The following is a 25,152-nucleotide window of genomic DNA, read 5'->3' on the forward strand; positions in this document are numbered from 1 at the left end:
ACTCCAGGTGGAGCCGACCTATTTGTGCAAAGCTTCACACACCCTAGCCTACTATTTATTCATTACCAGGAATTTTCTATTAATACTCATATCAACTCTTTGCAGACATTCAGCATGAAGTAAACATAGTATTTACAGCAGTACATGGTTTGCAATTCAACACACTGACAGCAGAAGAAAAGGGACCACCAGACTTTGTAAGAAGACCAGAGGGGAAGCGTATCAAAATAAATCCCTTCTGCTAATGTGTGTGTGTGTGCGTGTGTGTGAGCACACACGTGTGTTTTAATTCATAGAAAACTAAACATGCCCTCCTTTAAAAGCAGGCTATTTACAAGGTGATTCTGAATACCACATACACATGCCAGTTATACTGGACACTTGCTTTCTGTTAATACATCTAGGTTTTTTTTTTTTTTTGGCGGTACGCGGGCCTCTCACTGCTGCGGCCTCTCCCGTTGCAGAGCACAGGCTCTGGACACGCAGGCTCAGCGGCCATGGCTCACGGGCCCAGCCGCTCCACGGCATGTAGGATCTTCCCGGACCGGGGCACGAACCCATGTCCCCTGCGTCGGCAGGCGGACTTTCAACCACTGTGCCACCAGGGAAGCCCTAGTTTTTTTAAAATTCTGAAATAAACCTTTTATCTGATACATTAGAGAAAATAACTTTGAAACATTTGTCAACTTTTCGTTCACAGTAATTTTGTAAAAGCCACAAACCATGCTTTGTCTTTTAAAAGGTGAACCTGGTCAAGCACCTTCTAGAAGACACTGATGTGTTATTCACTTACTGGCCTACTGGGAATTGGAAAGACAATGTCAGTTATGGAGTCCCTAGTGCTCCTCTCATTCCTCTCACCAGTAGCAACATTAATGTGAAGAGAAGTTCTGAAACACAAATCACATATAAATTGTCAAAACATTTCAGATAACAGTGTTTAAAAAATACTAAAGTCTACAACAGTAGTACAGACACTGAAAACACCCCAAATACTCTGTAGCCTCAGGCCTTTTTAAATACTACTAATAAAAAGAGACAACCAATTGACAGAAAAGGAGGAAGTTACAGCACTTGAGGTTTGAGTCAATTTCTTTATAGGGCCTGTAGCTTGAGGTGCTGCTCTAGGATCCTTATTTTAACTCAAAAGATATTCCAGGAATGAATTGATAAATTTAAAGCAATTTCCACTTGAAAACCATTGAAAATACAAATCACTTTCTAAGCTTGTCCAACACACATTTATTTTCAGGATCCCAGGTTGTCAAGCAAAGGGATTCAGGTCAGTTTCAAGCCCTCAAAGCCACAGAATTTCCATCTCTTCTCCAGACTGGCTCCAACTCCAGTCATTTCCTGCTTGAAGGTATGCTGGAGTCGGCTCATGAGACATTCCACATCACTGGTACAGATCTGTGGGACAGAGAGGACATCTCCTTCAGAACCAGTCCCACCTTCCTAATCTGGCTTCCCCCACAATGTTGCTTTAGATCGCTGATGCGCACGTGTGTGTGCTAGGCGTGGGGTCGACCTTCCCCTCCCTGTGTGTGTGTATGTGTCAGTTGAGTGGATTATAGATGGAAGCCGCCTTCTGCTTGGACCGCCTGAGTCCACTGAGATTTCTTTTTGTTTCTGTATTTCATAACTGCTTTATTTAGGCATAATTTACATACAATAAATTCATTTATTTTACATGTACACGTTGATGAATTTTAGTAAAGTTATACAATAGTGCAACTGTCACCACGATTCAGTTTTAGAACATTCCATCACCCCCCCACAAAGGCTCCTTTGTGCCCCATTGCAGTCAATCTTTACTCCCAAACCCTGACTCAGATTGTTTTCATTGTGGTTTTGCAGTTTTTGGAAATTTCATATATGTGTAATTGTACAATACATAGTCTTTTGTGACTAGTTTCTTTCACTTAGCATGATGTTTTTGAGATTGATCGCCACCAAGCTTTCTCTGGGAAAGAGCTGGTGTCGGTCATGCGGAGAGGCTTGGGTCTGCAGCCAGCTGAATGATGGCTTATCAGTGCTGGTGATGTTACGTTCAGGCCCACTGAAGCTACAAAGCCTTTGGGGAAGAGAGGGAGGCAGAAATGGCTGCCACCAGAGCAGAAGTCTTCACACACGTCTTAGATCACAAAGGAAAAGTGACAGGAATAGAGAATGCTCTGTGTTCCTACTTCTCTGCTCCCTCTCCCCACGCCTCTCTCTCTCTCTCTGTGTGTGTGTGTGTGTGTGTGTGTGTGTGTCACACACACACACACACACACACACACACACACACACCCAATATAAAAACAAAAATCTGTTGACCCTTAGGGTTTGCTTCATCTTTATGTTAGTAGCATAGTAGCAACTTTCCTAACTGTGAACCTGGGCACTAGGGCTTGGCTGAAGAGCACTACGGGATCCTTAAAGAAATCCCAAGTTGCTGTCACAGTAAATATTTCTAAAGGTGGTAGGAGGGACCCCCAAATTCTTATAGTACCATTGCAGGCTCTCTTTGGGAGGCCCTGGTACTACCCTGGCAGGAAGCTGCTCAGGAGGAACTGGCACTAGACTAGGAGTGAGGTCATGCCTTCTCCCCAGTGCTAGTAGTGGACTGGATCCAGTTAGGTGAACAAAGCACACTGCACAGTATCATGTAGAGTTGAATCCCCATTTCAAAAAACATAAATCTATAATGCTTATAGATATATACATACAATATAGGTGCAGCAGATGTATAAAAAAGAGTCTGAAATAAGATATGCCAAACTGTTAACAATGGTTATCCTTGAGAGATGGGACTGTGGGGAACTCTCCCTTTGCCTTTACTGTAGTTCTATATTGCTTACATTTTAAAGAGAATATGTTTGCCTTATTTTTTGCAATTAAAAAAACCGCATCATTTTTACTGACACAGAGTTCAGTTTCAAACCACCTCAACAGACCACTTGGTCCTGGTGCTCACATTGAATCCCTCCCTTCACTGCCAAATGGGCTGGCCACTTAATTGCAGAATAGCATCACTTCCCAGAGATAAATGCCAGGGGAGTGCTAGCTAGAACTAAAACAAATGCCGTGAGGAGGATGTATCACCACAGCTGGATTATCAAATGGGCCAGTGCCTCTGTTAAGAGGATATATGCTTATGTACCACAATGTTCATTGCAGCTCTGTTTACAATACCCAGGACATGGAAGTGTCCATAGACAGATGAATGGATAAAGAAGATGTGGCACACATATACAATGGAATATTACTCAGCCATAAAAAGAAACAAAATTGAGTTATTTGTAGTGAGGTGGATGGACCTAGAGTCTGTCATACAGAGTGAAGTAAGTCAGAAAGAGAAAAACAAATACCATATGCTAACACATATATATGGAATCTAAGGGAAAAAAATAGGTCATGAAGAACCTAGGGGTAAGATGGGAATAAAGACACAGACCTACTAGAGCATGGACTTGAGGATATGGGGAGGCTGTGACGAGGTGAGAGTGTGGCATGGACATATATACACTACCAAGCATAAAGTGGATAGCTAGTGGGAAGCAGCCGCGTAGCACAGGGAGATCAGCTGGGTGCTTTGTGACCACCTAGAGGGGTGGGATAGGGAGCGTGTGAGGGAGACGCAAGAGGGAGGAGATATGGGGATATATGTGTATGTATAGATGACTCACTTTGTTATAAAGCAGAAACTAACACACCATTGTAAAGCAATTATACTCCAATAAAGATGTTTAAAAAAAAAGAGGATATATGCTTAAATGGCTTAACATTTTGGACATCTAACTGTCAGAAGTCTGCATTTCAATGGCACTTCTCAAAAGGCCCAGATCCTATGAAATAGTACGATCCATGAGCAGCTTTAACTGAATGCTGCTTCTGAAAAAATTCTATCATGAGTTTATTTATTCTGAGGGGTCAAGAGTCCCCTCCTGCCTATATGAGGCATGCATCCTTGACTTTCCAGGGAACTAGCACTTACCCTTGCTCCTGATGCTCTGTGAGCTCCCCCACAGGATAGCATTCAGGGAAGGAATTGGCCCATGAGATCAGTTGTGAGCAAATATGCAGTCTGTATTACAGACTTATTGTTCCAACTTATTTTGTCCCTGCCTTGATTGTGTCATTGTAGATAATGGCAGTGCTAATGGCTAAAGGCCCAGGGCAAAAGTTTGACTGGTGAGAAATATTTGTTAATTAGCATATGGTATGTAAAGTAAAAGAAAGGAGGAAAATTCTTCTAATATATATCTTGGAAGTAGGGTGGCCAATTCATTCAGGTTTGCCCAGGACTTCCCCGGTGTCAGCGTTAGAAGTCCCAAGTCCCAGGAAACCCTTCAGTCCCAGGCAAACAGGGACAGACGGTCACCCTATTAGCAAGAGAGAAACTTTACGCTGAGTCACAGTGAGAGAATAGGTGAGGGAAATTTCCTTACAGTGATTACTAATGACTTATTTGTGCTTGAGGAGAGTGAGGCCACCTGTTCACAAAGAACCCTACATCGCCTTGCATGGCCGTCTCAGGCCCCCACATACCTTATTATCAAGACGGTGCAAGTAGGAGCAGATATATTCAATGCTTGCTCCAAATGGGTGGACATGAAGGAATGTGGAGATAATCCCTATAGAGACAATAGCATGGAGGTTACACTTGAGCATTGTATTCGTTGAGATGCCACATGATAGTGTCTAGCAATATGCTCATCATATTATGTATTGGGCAGTATTCTAAGTTTATATATATTTTACACATTTAATCTTTACAACGACCCTGTGAGGTAGCTATTACCATCCCAATTTCACAGATGAGAAGACAATGAGCCACAGAAAGTTTAAGCAACTTGCCCAAGGTCACACAGCTGGTAAGTGGCAGGTATTTGAATCCAGACAGTTGCTCTCAACCACTGTGTGTACTGCCTCTCACTGCACTATACCGCAGGCAGAAAAGCTGGCGTTTGAGGAGTCACTTCCATCATTCATGATGGCTAAACGCCATTTGAGTTCTACGTTTTACAATGACTTTAGATTGTGCTGGGTTTTTGCAGTTCCTCTGAACCATCTTTAAATTGGATTTTAGCCTCTTATGCATTTAATAATGTCTTGCTGTTGTGGCAAAAGTACAAATCATGTACTTTGCCTGATTAACCTTGTGCCTCTCACAAGAGAATCTGCTGATTGTATTTGGGTTTTATTCCGTGAGTAGGTCTGTAAAGAAAAGCCAAACATTTCCTTCATTCAAGTGGTGACTAGCATTCTGTTTGTCCTCAGAGTCCTGAATCTCTTCAAGTAACAGAATTCTTATAGCAATTTACAGCCTCCAGTGATGTGCATTTCTAACTCTGGAGTGACTGGCAGCTACACATACTGCCTTGATTATTCTGGCCACCAGGTTAATTGTGCTAATACTACTTCTTTCTCTGGCAACAGGCAGCATATAAATTGTTCAAAAGTCTACTATTTTTTTCTTTATTTTTTTTTGAATTCATTTCCTTTCATAAGATCTTAGGTATATCAAACAGACCCAGAACTGAGTTTGCTGAAAACTGCCAGGAAATAAAAGCGAAATTTGATTTGGTTTATAAACTATAACTTGTCTATCCCTTTAAACACCTGACAAAGAATATCACAAGTTTAAATTGTAGCTAAAAGTTCAAATAAGTTCTCTGTAAAAGTCCTCCAATATTAGATGGCAAGCAGGTGGGTTGGAGGATCCAGGAGGAACTGATGGTAGGGTTCAAAACTCTATTCAAAATGGATACTATTACTTATAACACCACTTTACTCTTTTTGTTTGTTTGTTTTTGTGGTACGCGGGCCTCTCACTGTTGTGGCCTCTCCCGTTGTGGAGCACAGGCTCCAGACGCGCAGGCTCAGCGGCCATGGCTCACGGGCCCAGCCGCTCCGCGGCATGTGGGATCTTCCCGGACCGGGGCACGAACCCGTGTCCCCTGCATCGGCAGGCGGACTCTCAACCACTGCGCCACCAGGGAAGCCCTACTTTACTCTTAAATGACTTGGTAAATTGAATTTCTAAACACGACTGAACCTGAGAAACTTAAATTCTGAAGAAGAGAGTCCATATTCAAAGGAATTCTAGATGCTATGGTCAAGAAATCCTGTCAAATGCCAAGAAGTAACTCCATAGATTTCAAAATACGAACCAGTTTTTGTGGGTTCACACCCAAATAACCAATTTAAAAAATAGATTTTCCTTTCTGTGAGTTCAAGACTACTTTCTTTAAAAAGCAAAACATTAAACACTTAAGAATCTTTGTTTCTAGAACTATCCATTTACAGAGGTTTCCTCTTACCCATAGCTCTTCTCTGACAGGTCTCCCTGTTGCCATGCCAATTTGTTAAAGAACTTAGAGTTCGAAAACGGAAATAAGTTGTCCCTCTTCTTGAAGACTCACTGGCAGATCCCCCTGTGCATCTTTATTAACATATCAAAGTGTTAAATCTGAGTACAATATCCATTATTGAAGGAGGCAGATATATCTTTAAAATATGCAGAAGCTAATTAGTGTGGAGAACTTTTGAGATTGGGGTGAGGCTACAGTGTGGCTCAGCTTCCTAGAAGGCAGCTGGGATTATCTGCTGAGGCCCAAGATTAGCCCCTTTTAAATGACTGAATATTTTAGTCATTTAAAAGGGGCTCAATCTGCCACTGTTCTCCAAATAGAATATAAACTCAACAAGCATTTGTGAATAGTGCTGTAAGTGCAAAGTGTTTCTCATTTATTGAGGGCTTACTATGGGCTGGGCACTGTGTTTAGTGATTTAGATGAATTGTATTTAATACTTGCAGCTACTTTTAGACAGGTAATATTATTATGCCCATTTTTCAGATGGAAGAACTGAAGCTCAGGATGGAAATGGTGGGGTCAAGACAGAAAGCCAGTTCTGTCTGATTCGTTAACCACTTATGCTATCTTGCCTCTGTGAAAAAATTTGTATGTAACGAGAGCAATTGTAGCATTTATCTCATCAGAGCCCACCAGGGTCCAACACCCCACAGACAGCCTCCTGAGTCGCCTGCCAGTAACCTGGAAAGACAGGAGAGAGACACACACCTTCTCCGGAGGCCCATCTGGAGAAGCTCTCTGCCAAACAATGTCTGCACTGCCCCTTGAGTGGGAGTGAGAAGGCTCACCTATCTTTGCTTAGAGATTTAAAAAATCTACAATGTGTTTCTCCAGTGGACCCCCTCTTAGCATAGCACTTAAACTGACACACTTGATGTGGCAGTGGTCACCAGGAGTTTGAAGAGGGCTGGGAGCTGCTATTACCATTTTGGTTGAAATCTGTACTTGTTCTTACCCTGTTGTTTTCAGCACTCTGGGCCCTTGCACTGTCATGCTTCATAAATGCTTGGCATGTGCTTATGCATCTTAGGTTAATCCTTCCCCCCACTCCACTGCACTCTATCCATTGAATGTGTGTGTTAGCTTCCTTACCCACTAGCAGTGCTTCGCGTTCAGATTTGATAGGACAGCTGTTCAGGGTCTTCTCCAGAGGGTAGTCACTATCCTGGCTCGATGCACACAGTCTAGAGGCACAGCTTTCCTGTGGGAATAATATGTCTCCCGGGGTCAGTGCACCTTATATGGTAACAGACTTGGTTTCAATTATACAATAGGGAACTTCTTAACAGTACCTCGAAAGCAATACTGTGCAATTTTGCTTATTGAATGGGAGGGAAAATAGCATAAATTACAAAAGCATCATCAATAATCCAAAGCTTCCTTATAAGCCTTCAAAACACACACAAAAATTTTGACATTCATCTTCACTAGTCTTTTTTTTTCCCTTCTGCCTTTATCATTCTTGACTCTATGCAAGTAGTCTGGGGAATCAGACCCAACATTTATTGTCTGTAAGATGCCAGGCACTGTTAAGTATGTTTTATCTCCATTCTACAGGTGAGGAAAGTGAGGCTCAGATAAATTAGGTAACTTGCCTAAGATCACATTGCTAGAAAATGGTAGAGCCAGGATTTCATCCCAGGCCACCCAATGTGAAAAGGATCATTCTTTTTTTTAATTTTATTTTATTTTTGGCTGTGTTGGGTCTTCGTTCCTGTGCAAGGGCTTTCACTAGTTGCGGCGAGCGGGGGCCACTCTTCATTGTGGTGCGCGGGCCTCTCACTATCATGGCCTCTCTTGTTGCGGAGCACAGGCTCCAGATGCGCAGGCTCAGTAGTTGTGGCTCACGGGCCCAGTTGCTCCACGGCATGTGGGATCTTCCCAGACCAGGGCTCGAACCCGTGTCCCCTGCATTGGTAGGCAGATTCTCAACCACTGCGCCACCAGGGAAGCCCAGGACCATTCTTTTTTATTTTAGGTCCACACTATGCTAAAGGTCAGTCCCATATTGGAATGGAGAATCTACAGTGTAGCTGATCCACTCACAGGTAATCAACTGTTGGCTCTTGAACTAAAAATTAGAGCCTCTATTTATTGACTATAAGCTCTCTCTCTCTTTTCTCTGATAAGGACATTATCAATTAGGATATTTATGACTTTACAGCAAGAAATGACCATGACAGTGGACTTCTTTGTTGTTGAAAGTTTTCTCTTTCTGAGCGTAGTGTGTATGTTTCATAAGAGATACTCAGGTGAAATACATGACCAGCAGCCAAACTGAAAAATGCCTCCAGACCGTTCTCGGGTTTTTCTTTCTCTCTTTGGGTACTGAGAACATCTTTTCTGTATTATAAATGTGAAGCAAGAGCCTTCAGAAGAAGGAATAAAAGAAATCAGTGCTTCAGTCTCACTGCTGTTGTAAAAGAGAGCGCTGGGGAAATGTTCCGGAGTGGGGAGCAGATCATGGATGACTCGGATGCTTCGTCACTTCTTTCCTTCCAAAAGCCCTCAGCAGGGACAGGTTTCCTTCTTTTTTCTTTAAAGATGCCTTCAAAGCTTCCAGGATGCTGCCCCTGAATGAAACTAATGGTCTTTGCTGCAAGACATGTTGTTTTGTGGATTTACAGGCTTCCAGGTTGTAGTCAGAAGGGAAACCTTTCTTGATGACCTACTCAATCTTTGGTCTTTAGAATCCAACCCAGTCAGTAACCATCATGCCAAGTTTGATTTAAACTGCTGTCTCACTTCTAAGCCACGGGCTGTACATGTGCTTCTAACCCCCTTAAAACATTAAATGATCCAGTAAGCCATTTCTTAAGTGTGAGAGTTTAACAGATTGGGGTTCATTTAAGATATGTAGACACCTTGAGAAGTTTTAGCCATCTTGAATCAAAATGTAGCCTTACTGAAACCTGACTTCAATTTTATTATAGCTGGCATTTAAAAAATTAGAAGGTATATTGAAGGGATGCTTATCACCTTGAAATTTTTTATAAACAAATATAAAGCTGCTTTATTAAGATACATCATCAATTCAGGAAAAATTAGATCCCCACAAATAAAACAACTAATTTCACAGATGACAATATTAATCATGAAAAATAATAAAAATAAAATAGAACACTATGAATTACTGTGAAGCATATTCAACAGTTACAGGAAAGAGAGGAATAGTATTTTCCTATAACTGGAAATAATGGAATAATCTGAGTGTTTATAACATAAACTTCATTTAAAGAGAAGCACACAGTTAAAATGTTAAATTAAAAAGAAATGAAAAGGAAACAAACTGGAAAAAAAAGTTTAATGGCTCTTTTAAAGGGTAGAATGGCCAATAAGGTAGTAGGAAATGGGCGATCAGAATTCAAGGGAGGGTTCATGATATCACCTTGAATTTTACTAGCAGATTCCAAGAGCTAGTTCTTTCTGCAGACATAAGTCACATTGTTATATTGCAAAACACTGACAATAACTCACACTGTGGTTTACTGTCAAGAAACCCAAACAAAAAGAAAAAAATATCCCTCCTCACCAAAACTTATTGCTTTCTTTTCAACCTGAAATTATTTTTGCAGTCTAATGTGATGGTACTTTGCTTCCTAACCTAATTGTGACAGTTTGAAATATTTGGTCACAAATCAGCTTCCCAGAGAAGATCAGATTATAATGAACTGTCATGACTTTCCCTGAAGGAAACCTCACTTAAAATAATAGGACAGAAACATATTCTGACTCACATTTTTCTGTTTATCAGTTGGATTTCTCTCCCTGTCCTCTTTAGCTGCCACTTCAAGGTATATTTAGTTGCAAAATGGGAAACACTTAGACTTAGGTATAATATTGCAAGATTTTTCAATGCCATTTGACCCTTCACTTCTTTAAATGAAATACTTTACAAAGCAGAGAGCTGCTTACACAAAAATGTCCTCAAGTCAATTTGTGATGTCAATCCTGAAGAGTGATTTGAAGCTTAATGTCATTAGGATAACCCCCACGTTCATCTGTTGTCTTCTGGCTACACTACACACACACTCCATCTTATGCAAGAAGGGAAACAGAGCTAAGTAGCAGCTCTGGGACATTTTAGAAGCTCTGATCGTATGAGGAAAGTCCTGCTAAGTAGAGCAGCTTTGGCACTTTTCAATTAAATGCTTGATAAATGAATTTGTCTGGGATTATGCTCATATCTTTAATAACACCCACAAAACTGGAAAGTGAGTTGGTTTTATGAAGTGGAAAAATTAAAAGCATATTGCAAATGGCCTCCGGAAGAAAACACTTTCAATCATTTGTTTCAACTACACCAAGGTTGCCAGTTCTTAATGGCACTCTGGGGGAAGTCACTATGCTGGCAAACATACCCAGGGCCTGTATGCATTGCATCTTCCTGCGCTGAGCCCAGAAGAGAAAAAGCACGAGCTCTTGTGGAACCGTAGAACTGTGGAATTGATTTCTGGCTCTTGGTCTAAGCTCCTAATCTTCTCTCTTTTTTTTCTTTGTTATTTTTATTTATTTATTTTTGGCTGTGCTGGGTCTGCATTGCTACATGGGCCTTCTCCAGTTGCGGTGAGGGGGGGCCACCCCTCGCTGTGGCGCGTGGGCCTCTCATTGAGGTGGCCTCTTCCATTGCGGAGCACAGGCTCCAGGTGAGCGGGCTTCAGCAGCTGTGGCACGTGGGCTCAGTAGTCGTGGCTCGCAGGCTCTAGAGCGCAGGCTCAGTAGTTGTGGTGCACGGGCTTAGTTGCTCCGCAGCATGTGGGATCTTTCCGGACCAGGGCTCGAACCCGTGTCCCCTGCATTGGCGGGCAAATTCTTAACCACTGCGCCACCAGGGAAGCCCCCTAATCTTCTCTTTCTTCTGAGACATTAAGTCAGGCAGCTATGGTCAATGGGCTTTTCTTTTTAGAGGATAAGTTCACTTGAATGTTCAGGCATAAAGGAAATTAGAGAGGTATGACAGGGAGACGCCATCAGTAGACTTTACATCCCTTAAATAGACTGGGCACCTGATGCCTGGTTGAGATACATTAATCCATCTAGAAATTCGTAGACTTTCTCAGAGGTCCTCACTGGAGGTTCTATGGCTGCAGGCTCTCATTAGGCAAAGTCCCATTTTGCCTTCCCGGTTGCTATTATCTAGCTTTAGAATAATGTGTCTCCTTGTTTGCTTTCCAAGTTTCCCCCCTTTTGGTTTTGGCTATTTCAACACTGCAGCAGCTCATTATTACACTAGATGGAGTGTCGGCAAAGAAATTTCAGTGTTCTGTTGTACTTGTGTTTCTTCGTTTAATGAAATGCTTAATTGAAAGTATTTTGTGTCACACGGGCTTTCTATGTTGTTATTTGCTTGACTAGATGAAGCAGGGATGAGGTGTATACTCTGATCTTCTCCAAGAAGGAAGACTGAGGAATGTTAGGGATGGACGGACATTTTATTCATTGAAAAGTATACTCTCCAGAACCTTTAGAAATGCCAAGGACTCATACCTAAAAGCAGAGCCCTTGATTCAAGAATTTCCCTGGAGAAGGGCTTTTAATCCCCAATCAACCAACCATTCCACATTGATACCTATTGGTAGGAGCTTCCAGGGCATTTTCATTGTCACTGAGAAGGGGGCAGGGGGCAAGGGAAAAGGGTCACTCAGTACTCATGTACCTTTTCTTTAAGATTTTCCAACATTTTTTCCACCTGTAACTTGTCATCTTTGATTTTTTCAAGTTCAGCTTCTTTCCTTTTGTATTCCTCTTGGACTTTGAGTAGATGCTACAAGAAAGACCAAAGACAATCAAGTCTTAAGAAGCCACACTTCACTTAAAAACACTGGCTGAAGTTAGATATTAGGCAGGCCTGCCTCACTTTCCCCCAGCACACACAATCATTGCTCCATGCAAAGATACTAAAGGGAAAATCAAGATACTTTTCACTTGAAGTTATTTTATCTGGCTCTTATGAATCTTTTGGATTTGTTCATATTTTAGAAAGAGTCTGAGAAACTAATTGATCTAATCACTTAACTTTCCTATTCCAGCCAGATGTAAGGGTAGGGTGCAGTTAATACTATGTGGACAATATCTTGATTTTGGCATAGAACTGAACTTAATGTGTAAAGCATTCTTGCAAATAGCCATTTTCCAAGCCAAGTTCAATTTCTGTGAGAAAAGTGGTAAAGAATCCAAATTTCACAAATGTTAGTTCCCTTATCAGTAGGCAAGGAACTGGATTCATCATTAATGATTACTACAAATACTGTGTATTTAGCATCTAACATGTGCCAAGTATTGGGCAAAGGGTTTCATATGCATGATCTCATTTAAGCCTCACAATAAAACTATGATACATAAGCCTGAAGGTTAGAGAGGTTTAATGGTTTGCCTAAGGCTATTCAGATAGTCAGTGCCAGAGCTGGGATTTAAACCCAGGTTGAGTCAACCCCACAGCCCATGTTCTTAACCATCATATTAGACTATACATCTATTGGGGATAAGATGGGAGAAATTTTACCATTGTTTACAAGGCTATTGTCCAATAAAAAGTAATCAAAATGAGTAAAATTAATTTTTCAGGAGGTAGAGACCTAATTGTCTCACCGAAGTTTTTGAAGTGACGGAATGAAAAAAAAGTTCATTAGTTTTAAATTGAACCACTCCATTCTTACGTGGAGTGGTTTCAAATCAAGGTAAGAGGGGAAAACAACAACAAGAAAATGTTTTCAAAGTTTTCCTTTTCAGAGGCTTGCAAAAGACCATTGGGAGGGCTAAAAGACACAGTACGATGTACATTGTTGAAATTCTTTGAAGTCTAGCTGAGGAGATGTATTTTTTGGTGGAAAGATAGCTGATGTAATTAAACTAGATCCCTGATCTAATTAAACTCCATGGTGACAGTAAAAGGAAGGTAAGCATTACTTCACACATTTTGTTAATAGGAAAGGTGAAATATTAATGTGATATTGCTTGTCACATAGGAAGACAATGATAGCGGAAGTAATAGGAACATGGGGCTCTTACTGCCAGAAGAGACTCCCTGTTCACAATTTGTGATTTCTAAACATCAATAAGCTTTGCCCTAGATAATTCCAAGGCACACAATTAAAAAATTATTGGACAGTTTAAGTTGTGAGGAAAATGGCTGGTAGTCTGGCAAGACAGAAGAGGATAGTACCCTTACTCAGAAGTACTACTCCTTTACTATAATGGAAACAGATGTTGATATCTTTTAAATAGTAGGCTTGCTGTGGTGGTTACATGAAACTTCTAGATACTGAGCATCTGTTACACAATGTTGTATTTGAATGCAATTACAGTTGGATGCACTTATTTACTTTACTTTTTATACTTGGGATAACATGCTGGTAAACTCATTCACATAAATGACTGTGAAAACAAAACAAAACAAAAGCACATTGGTATTATGTGCCCAAAAGCACTGATACTTAAAAACCCATAACACCCCTCTTTCCAACCAAATCAAGGGTAGGATTCTTGCCATTTCTTCTAAAAGACTGTATTATTTAGCATTGTATCAACAGATACTTATTCACCAGCACCGTTGCATATCTAAGTAATTAAGGTTCTTCATAATGACCTTGAGACCCTGTCCAAATCCCAAAGTACATTCCGTAGCATAAAGGAAAGATTAGGTTATGCTCAGTGTAGTTTTATTGTTAAGTATTTTTTACTGAATGCACTTTCTTTGAAAATTGGTGATCCACTGCTATCTCTGCATTTACCAGAATATTTCATAAACTACAATACATAATCCCTTCCTCAGCCATGCCAGAGAACACAATACCAAGAAAAGAAGAGGTTTGCTATTCTGTTTGCTTGTGGGGGCCCTTTTACAAGTGAGGAGCTGATTACTATCCTTCCAAAAAGCTCAGAGGACCAAAATGTCTTTACCTGTTGCATTCCTTGCAGGGCTTGCTGCAGGAGTTTCAGCTGCTGTTCCTTGTTTGGGTCATCTTCTCTGTGGGCTTTGCCTTGTTCTTGCTTTAGCAGTTCCACCTCATTCCGGTAGGCATCAAGCTGCCAACGGAGGCTGTCATTTTCTTCCTTCAGAGCTTCTGCCTGTGATACTAAGGCTAAACAATCAATACAAAGGAGTAAAAACCACATATCCAGATTCTGTTGTGGTTCACCTTAGTACCATGAAAACTTGGTGTTTTAAATTGACATGTATAAAAAGCCTCTCAGTGAGAAACTTTAGATCTGAGTTGGCCATGGTAGCAAGAGATGGACACAAAAGCACAAAGACTCATTTTTGTAAATGAACACAGAATTCCAACACACAAAATTCCTCATCGTGTTTCAAATTCTTCACCTCAAACATCACTAAAATATTTCTAGGTAACATCAGTTACTTTTACTTGAAATGCAGCAAATAATAAGAGCCTGTAGTAATAAAATAGAAGGCTAATTGTCTTGAACTGATGACTGTCCACACAATAATTTGGCTGACATTTATTCTTAAAAAATGCAGCCTTAACTGATCCTATAGAGGAAAGGTAAATGTAAAAATTAAGACACAAGACTTCCTGGGGAATTCCCTGGTGGTCCAGTGGTTAGGACTCTGTGCTTTCACTGCTGAGGGCCCAGGTTCGATCCCTGGTTGGGGAACTAAGATCTCACAAGCCGTGCAGTGAGGCCAAAAGAATAAAAACTTCCAGTTTATGGTCTAGCATGTAAGGAGCTTAGAAGTCACCACTCCATCCTAACAACAAGTAAAAAGCTGAACAAACTGGAAAAAAACAACAACTCTTCTTAGATACAACAGAGAAGTGAAGTAACAGGGCAAACTCATACACCCAAAATTGGAGAGACAAACAGGTGAATAGAGAGAATCACAGCTTACCAGACCAGAAACCCATGAGCAGATATCACCACAGGAAACAGTGCCAAGGTAGGAAAACCTAAACTGTACTTGGCAATTTGCTGTAGGCTCAGTGTAAATAAGTCTGAGAGTTAAAAACTCCAGGGAGACCCAGTCATAGCTAGGTCCCTACACTTTTGTGAGTTTTATCTCCAGGGGCTCCACCTGGTCCTCAGAGTGAACACTGGAGAAAAATTCCTATGTGCTTCCAGCAGGGGAGGGGAAAAAGAAACCCTCTTGAGATATACCAGAGCATCATGTTCTTCTTTAAAAGGGCTACCTTCAGAAGAAGTGATTTTACCATAGCCTAACCTACTGGGGTAGCACCAGAGCCTAACCAACCCAGGGAACCAACCAGCTCCAGACCCCTCTAGCCATTCTGTCCCATCTAAAGGGGGAGAAAAAACTGAGAAACACTTGTGAAGTTCAAAGTCCAGAGGTATAGGCTCACTAAAAGACTGAGGCCTAATCATAGGACTATAAAATGATTCTCCTCCCATCACATCTTACCACAATACCACAAAAGTCCTATTTAACAGGATTCCTTTCACCTAGTACATCATGTCCAGATTTCAACAAAAAATTACAAGGCATACTAAAAAGTAAAAAACATAGTTTGAAGAGACTGAACAAGGATCAGAACCAGAGTCAGATGTGGCAGAAATGTTGGAGTTATCAGACAGGGAATTTAAAACAACTATTATTGGGAATTTGCTGGTGGTCCAGTGGTTAGGACTATGTGCTTTCACTGCTGAGGGCCCAGTTTTAGTCCCTGGTTGGGGAACTAAGATTCCCACAAGCTGCATGGCACAGCCAAAACAAAACAAAACAAAAAACCCCACAACTATTATTAATATGCTACAGGATTTAATAGAGAAAGTAGACAACATAGAAGAACAAATGGATATTGTATGCAGAGAGATGGAAATTCAAAGAAAGAATCAAATAGAAATGCTAGAGATCAAAAACACTAACAGAAATGAAAAATCCCCTTGATGGACTTATTAGTAGATTGGGCATGGCTGGGGAAAGAATTTCTGAGCTTGAGGATATGACAATAGAAACTTCCTAAACTGAAAAGCAAAAAGAAAAAAAAATTACCCCCCCAAGAACAGAAAATGCAAGAATTGTGAGACAATTACAAAGATGTAATGTATACATAATGAGAATATCAGAAGGAGAAAAAAGAGAGAAACAGAAACAATATGTAAAATAATAATGACTGAGAACATGTCTAAATTAATGTTAGACACCAAACCACAGATCCAGGAATCTCAGAGAGCATCAAGCAGGATAAATGCCAAAACATATAACATTCAAATTTCAGAAAATCAAAGAGAAAGAAACAATATTGAAAGAAGCCAGAGGAAAAAAACACCTTACCTATAGAGAAGCAAAGATAAGAATTACATGCTACTTCTCCTCAGAAATCATGCAAGCAAGAATAGAATAGAGAGAATAGTCACAGTGTTAAGAGAAAAAAAATCCACCAACTTAGAATTCTGTACCTTGTGAAATTATCCTTCAAAAGTGAAGGAGAAATACTTTCTCAAAGAAAAATTCAGGGAATTTGTTGCTATTAGGCCCGCCTTGCAAGAAATGTTAAAGGAAGTTCCTAAGACAGAGGAAAAATGACATAAGTCAGAAACTTGGATCTACATAAAGAAAGGAAGAACATTAAGAAGGAAAAAGTGAAGGCAAAATAAAAACTTTAATTTTTCTTATTCTTGAGCTAACAGATAATAGTTTGTTCAAAATAATACTGACAATGCGTTCAATTATGTATGCTTGTGTGTGTGTGTGTGCACGTGCGTGTGCTTATGTGTAAGTGAAATTAATGACAGCAATGATACAAGGAATTGGGATTATGTTATCATAAGGTATTTGCACTACCCACAAACTGGTATAGTGTTATTTGAAAGTGGACTTGGATTAGTCATAAATGTAAATTGCAAACTCTAGGGCAACCACTAAAAAAGTAAAAAAAAAAAGAAGTATAACCAATATGCTAACAAAGAAGAGAAAGTAGAATCATATAAAATGCTCAATTAAAACCACAAAGGGCTGGGAAAGTGTAGAAGACAAAAGGAAGAACAAAGAACAAGAGCAATAAATAGAAAACAGTAACAAATATGGTGGATATTAATCCAAATACATCAATAATCATTTTAAACATCAGTGGTCTAAATACACCAATTAAAATTCAGAGATTGTCAGAGTGATAAAAAAACAAGAAACAACTGTAGTGGTATCTTTAAGAAACACACTTTAAATATAAATATACATATAGGTTAAAAGTAAAGGAATGGAGAAAGACACTATGCTAACACTAATAAAAAAAAGTAAAAGTAGCTATATTAATTTTAGACAGAGCTGATTTCAGACCAAGGAAAGTTATCAGGGCTAAAGAGGGGCATTACATAGTGATAAAGGGGTTAGTACTACAAGAAGACATAACAAACAATGTGTATGAGCCTAACAATGGTGTGTCAAAATAAGTGAAGCAAAATCTGATAGAACTGCAAGGAAAAAATAGATGAATCCACTATTATATTATAGAGACTTCATACCTCTCTATCAAAAGTGGAACAATCCAGTAGGAAGAATATCAGTAATGACACAGTTGAACTCAACAGCACCATAAATTAACTGGATACAGTTGACATGTATAGACTGTTTCATTTAACAAAGGCAGATTACACATTCTTCTCAAGTACACATGCAACATGCACCAAGATAGATCACATTCTGCATCATAAAACACATATGAACACATTAAAAGAATAGAAATCACACTAGATATACTATCAGACCACAATGAAATTAAACTAGAAATCAATAACAGAAAGAGAGATGGAAAATTCTAAAATACTTGGAGATCAAACAACACACATCTAAAAGGTATGAGTCAAAGAAGAAATCTCGAGAGAAATTTTAAAATATTTGAACTAAATGGAAATAAAAACACAACTCTCAAAATTTGTGAGATGCAGTGAAAGCCATTCTTAGAGGGAAATGTATAGCTTTGAATACATAGATTAGATTAGGAAAGATCTAAAATCAATTATCTGAGCTTCCACCTTAGGAAACTAGAAAAAGAAGAGCAAATTAAATCTAAAGTAAGCAGAAGAAAAGATATCATAAAAATAGATCAGAAATCAATTAAGTAGAAAACAGGAACTCGACAGAAAATTTATGAAACCAAAAGCTGGTTCTTTCAGTAAAATTGATAAAACTCTAGCCAGTTTAACTAAGAAAAAAATAAAGAAGACACAAACTACTAATGTCCAAAATGAAAGAGAGGATATCACTATAGATCCTAAGGACATTAAAAGGATAATAAAGGAATATTATGAACAACTTTATGTCCAACATTTGATAACCTAGATGAAGTGGGCCAACTCCTTGAAATACACAATGTTAAAACACACACAAGAAGTAAACATGGGAAGGAAATATAAAAAGTATATGTATATGTATGGCTGATTCACTTTGCTGTACAGCAGAAACTGACATAGCAGTGTAAAGCGACTATACTCTAATATAAAAAAGAAGTAGAAAGGGCTTCCCTGGTGGCGCAGTGGTCGAGAGTCTGCCTGCCGATGCAGGGGACACGGGTTCGTGCCCCTGTCCAGGAAGATCCCACATGCCGTGGAGCGGCTGGGCCCGTGAGCCATGGCCGCTGAGCCTCCGCGTCCGGAGCCTGTGCTCCACAACGGGAGAGGCCACAACAGTGAGAGGCCCTCATACCACAAAAAAAAAAAAAAAAAAGTAGACAACTTGAATAGGCCTCTATCTCTTAAAGAAATTGAATCAATAATTAATAATTCTCTAAAACAGAAAGTACTAGGCCCACATAAGTTTACTATTGAATTCTTCTAAACATTTAAGGAAGGAATAATACAAAATTTCTACAATCTCTTCCCGATGATAGAAACAGAGGGAATACTTCCTAACTCATTCTATGAAGTCAGCATTTCCTTAATACCAAAACCATACAAAGACATTACAAGAAAAGAAAGCACAGACTGATGTCTCTCATGGACACAGATGCAAAAATCCTCAACAAAATAGTAAATCAAATCCAAGAATGTATAAAAAGAAATACACCACAATCAAGTGGAATTTATCCCTCCCAGGTATGCAAGGGTGGTTCAACATTCAAAAATCAATTAATGTAATCCATTACATTAACAAGTTAAAGAGGTTAAAGTCACATGAAAGTATCAATAGATACAGAAAAGGTATTTGACAAAATCCAACACCTATCCATGATAAAAAAAATCTCAGTAAACTAGGAAGAGAGAACTTCCTCAACTTGATAATGAACATCTACAAAAAACTTACAGCTAACATCATACATCGTGGTGAGAAACTTGAATCTCTCCCATTAAGAACAAGGCAAGGATGTCCCCTCTTACCACTGTTTTTTCAACATTGTACTGGAAGTCCTAGTTAATGAAATCAGACAAGAAAAGGAAATAAGATGTACATACAATGGGAAGGAAAAAATAAAATTGCCTTTGTTTGCAGAGGACATGGTCATCTATGGAGAAAATCTGAAAGAACTGACAGAAAAACTCCTGGAACTAATAAGCACTTATAGCAAGGTTGCAGGATATATAAAAAAGTTAATATACAAAAGTCAGTTGCTTTGCTATATACCAAAAATGAATAAGTAGAATTAGAAATTCAAAACATACTACCACTTATATTAACACAACAAAAATGAAATACTTAGGTACAGATGTAACAAAATACATATGAGATCTATATGAGGAAAACTACAAAACTCTGATGAACGAAATCAAAGAACTAAATAAATGGAGAGATTAATGTTTATGGATAGGATGACTTTATACTGTCAAGATATCTGTTATTTCCAAGCTAATTTGTGGATTCAGTGCAATCCCAATCAAAATCCAAGCAAGACAGTAATCAAGACAGTATGGTACTGGCATAAAAACAGAAATATAGATCAATGGAACAGGATAGAAAGCCCAGAGATAAACCCATGCACATATGGTCACCTTATTTCTGATAAAGGAGGCAAGAATATACAATGGAGAAAAGACAGCCTCTTCAGTAAGTGGTGCTGGGAAAACTGGACAGCTATATGTAAAAGAATGAAATTAGAACACTCCCTAACACCATACACAAAAATAAACTCAAAATGGATTAAAGACCTAAATGTAAGGCCAGACATTATAAAACTCTTAAAGGAAAACATAGGCAGAACACTCTATGACATAAATCACGGCAAGATCCTTTTTGACCCACCTCCTAGAGAAATGGAAATAAAGACAAAAATAAACACATGGGACCTAATGAAACTTAAAAGCTTCTGCACAGCAAAGGAAACCATAAACAAGACCAAAAGACAACCCTCAGAGTGGGAGAAAATATTTGCAAATGAAGCAACTGACAAAGGATTAATCTCCAAAATTTACAAGCAGCTCATGCAGCTCAATATCAAAAAAAACAAAACAACCCAAATGCAAAAATGGGCAGAAGACCTAAATAGACATTTCTCCAAAGAAGATATACAGATTGCCAACAAACACATGAAAGAATGCTCAACATCACTAATCATTAGAGAAATTCAAATCAAAACTACAATGAGGTATCACCTCACACCAGTCAGAATGGCCATCATCAGAAAATCTGCAAACAATAAATGCTGGAGAGGGTGTGGAGAAAAGGGAACCCTCTTGCACTGTTGGTGGGAATATAAATTGATATAGCCCCTATGGAGAACAGTATAGAGGTTCCTTAAAAAACTAAAAATAGAACTACCATACGACCCAGCAATCCCACTACTGGGCATATACTCTGAGAAAACCATAATTCAAAAATAGTCATGTACCACAATGTTCATTGCAGCTCTATTTACAATAGCCAGGACATAGAAGTGACCTAAGTGTGCATCGACAGATGAATGGATAAAGAAGATGTGACACATATATACAATGGAATACTACTCAGGCATAAAAAGAAACGAAATTGGGTTATTTGTAGTGAGGTGGATGGACCTAGAGTCTGTCATACAGAGTGAAGTACGTCAGAAAGAGAAAAACAAATACCATATGCTAACACATATACATGGAATCTAAAAAAAAAAAAAGGTTCTGAAGAACCTAGGGGCAGGACAGGAATAAAGATGGAGACGGAGAGAATGCACTTGATGACATGGGGAGGGGGAAGGGTAAACTGGGACGAAGTGAGAGAGTTGGCATGGACATATATACACTACCAAACGTAAAATAGATATCTAGTGGGAAGCAGCCGCATAGCACAGAGAGATCAGCTCGGTGCTTGGTGACCACCTAGAGGGGTGGGATAGGGAGGGTGGGAGGGAGATGCAAGAGGGAGGAGATATGGGGATATATGTATACATATAGCTGATTCACTTTGTTATAAAGGAGAAACTAACACACCATTGTAAAGCAATTATACTCCAATAAAGATGTTAAAAAAATCCAAACACGTTATTTTGTGGATATTGACAAACTGATTCTAAAGTTTATAAAGAGAGGGAAAAGACCCAGAATGGCCAACTCAATATTGAAAGAGAAGAATAAAGTTGGAGGACTGATGCTACCTGACTTCAAGACTTAACAGAAAGCTGTAGTAACTAAGAGAGTGTGGTGTTGGTGAAAGAATAGACAAATAGATCAATGGAATAGATTAGATAGCTCAGAAATAGACCCCCATAAATATAGTCAACTGATCTTTGACAAAGGAGCAAAGGCAATACAATGCAGCAAAAATAGACTCTTTAACAAATGTGCTGGAACAACGGGACATCACGAAGATTAACTCAAAATGGATCACAGACCCAAATGAAAAATGCAAAACTATAAACCGCCTAGAAGATAACATAAGAGAAAATGTAGGTGACCTTGAGTATGGTGATGACTTTTTAGACACAACACCAAAGGCATGACCCATGAAAGAAATAATTGATAACCTGGACTTAATTAAAAGAGAAACTTCTCTGTGAAAGACAAGGTCAAGAAGAAAAGCCACAAACTGAGAGAAAGTATTTGCAAAGGACACATCTGATAAAGGACTGTTATCAAAAATATATAATGAACTCTTAAAACTCAACAATAAGAAAATGAACAACCCATTTGGACTAAAGACCTGAACAGACACCTCGCCAAAGATATACTAATGACAAGTAAGCATATGAAAAGATTTCAACATCATATATCATTAGGGAATTGCAAATTAAAACAAGAATGCGATATCACTAGAAACATATCAGAATTGCCGAAATTCAAAACAATGACAGCATCAAGGACTGGTGAGGATGTGGTGCAAACAAGAACTCTCCTTCATTGCTGGTGGGAATGCAAAATGGTACAGACACTTTGGGAGATAGTTTGGCAGTTTCTCACAAAACTAAACATACTTTTAGGATATGATCCAGCAATCATGCTCCTTGGTATTTACCCAAATGAGCTTAAAACTTTGTCCACACAAAAACCTGCACATGAATGTTTACAGCAGCTTTATTCATAATTGCCAAAACTTGGAAGCAACCACAATGCTCTTTAGTGGTTATCTAACCACTGATATACTGTGGTGCATCCAGAAAATGGAATAATAAATGGCACTAAAAAGAAATGAGCTATCAAGCCACAAAAAGACATGCAGGAAAAGTAAATGCATATTACTAAGTAAAAATAATCAATTTGAAAATGCTGCATACTTTATGATCCCAACTATATGCCAGTCTGGAAAGGGAAAAACTATGGAGTCAGTATAAAAGATCAGTGGCTGGGCTTCCCTGGTGGCGCAGTGGTTGAGAGTCCGCCTGCCAATGCAGGGGACGCGGGTTCCTGCCCCGGTCCGGGAAGATCCCACATGCCATGGAGCGGCTGGGCCCGTGAGCGATGGCCGCTGAGCCTGCGTGTCCGGAGCCTGTGCTCCGCAACGGGAGAGGCCACAAAAGTGAGAGGCCCGCGTACCACAAAAAAAAAAAAAAAAAGATCAGTGGTAACCAGGAATTTGGGGGGAGGCAAGGATGAATAGCTTCAGCACAGAGGATATTAAGTTACCTGAAACTATTCTGTATGATACTACAATGGTGAACACATACATTTTATATATTTCTCCAAAACCATAGAATGGATACCAAGAGTGAACTCTAATGCAAATTATGAACTTTGGGTGATGATGATGTATTCAGCTACTGTAACACAAATGTACCCCTAGGGTGCGGGATGTAGATGGTGGGGGAGACAGTGTGTATATGGGCACAGGCAGTATTTGGGAACTCTGTACTTCCTGCTCAATTTTACTATGAACCTAAAACTGATCTAAAAATTAAAGTTTATTAATTGAAAAAAATAAGACACATAGGGAAACCTAGGTTAAATTTAATTATTTATGGTTATTGCTTATTTTTCAAGATCACAAAATCATAAAATCTACTTCAAAGTGTTTAATAAGAAATTTTTCATTCATTCAACAAACATTTATTGAGTTCCTTCCATGTTCTAGGCTTATGACTATTGTAAAAAATGAAATTCCACTAATCTCTATTGTTTATACTCCAAATTTATGGAAATATTTGTAGTTTATTCCCTTTTTGACTCCTAACAGAGTATAGATGAACACCTCTGTACTACTATCTTCTATGCCTTCTACTTTCTTCAACCCTGATTTGTATACAAATCCCTTATATCTATTTCCTAACTACCTACTGTCTGAAGCTGATCTCATTATATTCTGCAAATCAGTCCCATCCATCAGTCCATTTCTATCAGTTCTGCTGTTATGGGTTGAATCTGTCTTCCTAAAAAAGATACTTTGCAGCCCTCAGAATGTGACCTTATTTGGAAATATGATCTTTACAGAGGTAATCAAGTTAAAATGAGGTAATTGGGGTGGGCTTATAGATTTCTATGACTGGTGTCCTTATGGAAAGGGGAAATTTGGACACAGAGACAGACATGCACACAGGGAAAATGTCACGTGAACAGGAAGACAGAGATCGGGGTGATGCATCTTCAAGCCAAGGAATGCCAAAGATGGCCAGCAAACCACCAGAAGCTGGAGAGAGGTCTGGAACAGATTCTCCCTCAGAGCCCTCAGAAGGAACCAACCCTGCCAGAGCCTTGATCTCAGATTTCTAGCCTCCAGAACTGTGAGACGATAGACTTCTGTTGTTTAAGCAACTCAGTTTGTGGTTCTTGTTATAGCAGCCCTAGCAAACTAATAAAATCACCAACCTTACATTCTCCCAGATGAGAAAACCTAGGCTCATTCTGAATTCTTTGCTTTCTTCATCATTTATATTCAATCTAGCCCAAAGACTTTAGTTTATTCCACCAAAATGACTCCTAGCATCTTTAATGTCAGACTCTCTGTTACCTCTTTTTCTTCTATCATTTTTCTCATTTCCTGTTGCCTTCACTAGTCCCAATCGTCATCATTTTATATCTCAATTCCTATAAAAGTCTCTGGTTTGTCTCTATCAATCCAAACTTATCTCCTAAAATATACAATTCATGTTGCTTTTATCATAAAAGTGCCATGGTTGAAAGACATGCTTATAGTGACATATTGCCTACTATGCTAAGTCTAAGCTTGGCATTCATGTCCCCTAAGGTCTAGGCTCATCTTGCCCACTCAATCTTTTATACCCCTAATCACATCATTCTTGTTTCCCTCTTTGAGCCCTGCTCCTTCTCCCTCTCTGCATCAAGATGCTTTCTTACTTTCTTGGCTTTCATCCAAACCTGTTCATCTTTCAAGGCCTTGATCAATTTTCACTGACTGCGACTACTCTGGCCCACATTATCTCTTGCCCTGGCTGCATTCTAATCAGTACCTTCCAGGTTAGCACCAAGTGGTATTTCTTACATTTTGTGTATATTTACATATATTATATCTTTATTTCTATCAGCT

General features: G+C 39.3%; 1 protein-coding gene across 3 annotated transcripts in view; it reads right to left on the minus strand.

Moving 5' to 3' along the window:
* Positions 1 to 1,241: 1,241 nt before the first annotated feature.
* Positions 1,242 to 25,152, minus strand: part of ENOX2 (ecto-NOX disulfide-thiol exchanger 2) — a gene marked incomplete at its 5' end in the record, with an annotated part of 82,413 nt that continues 58,502 nt past the window's right edge. Inside the window, 6 exons of one of the 3 annotated variants that reach the window (XM_079726946.1) lie at positions 1,242 to 1,410; positions 4,534 to 4,619; positions 7,455 to 7,563; positions 8,777 to 8,935; positions 12,019 to 12,126; positions 14,262 to 14,443. In XM_079726946.1, coding sequence (XP_079583072.1) covers positions 1,279 to 1,410; positions 4,534 to 4,619; positions 7,455 to 7,563; positions 8,777 to 8,935; positions 12,019 to 12,126; positions 14,262 to 14,443 — 776 coding nt within the window. In that variant the 3' untranslated portion in view covers positions 1,242 to 1,278. The remainder of the gene's footprint in view (positions 1,411 to 4,533; positions 4,620 to 7,454; positions 7,564 to 8,776; positions 8,936 to 12,018; positions 12,127 to 14,261; positions 14,444 to 25,152) is intronic. The other 2 variants (XM_079726944.1, XM_079726945.1) reach the window with 2 other exon arrangements.

The sequence above is a fragment of the Hyperoodon ampullatus genome (genome assembly GCF_949752795.1).
Source record: "Hyperoodon ampullatus genome assembly, chromosome: X".
NCBI lineage: Eukaryota > Metazoa > Chordata > Mammalia > Artiodactyla > Ziphiidae > Hyperoodon > Hyperoodon ampullatus.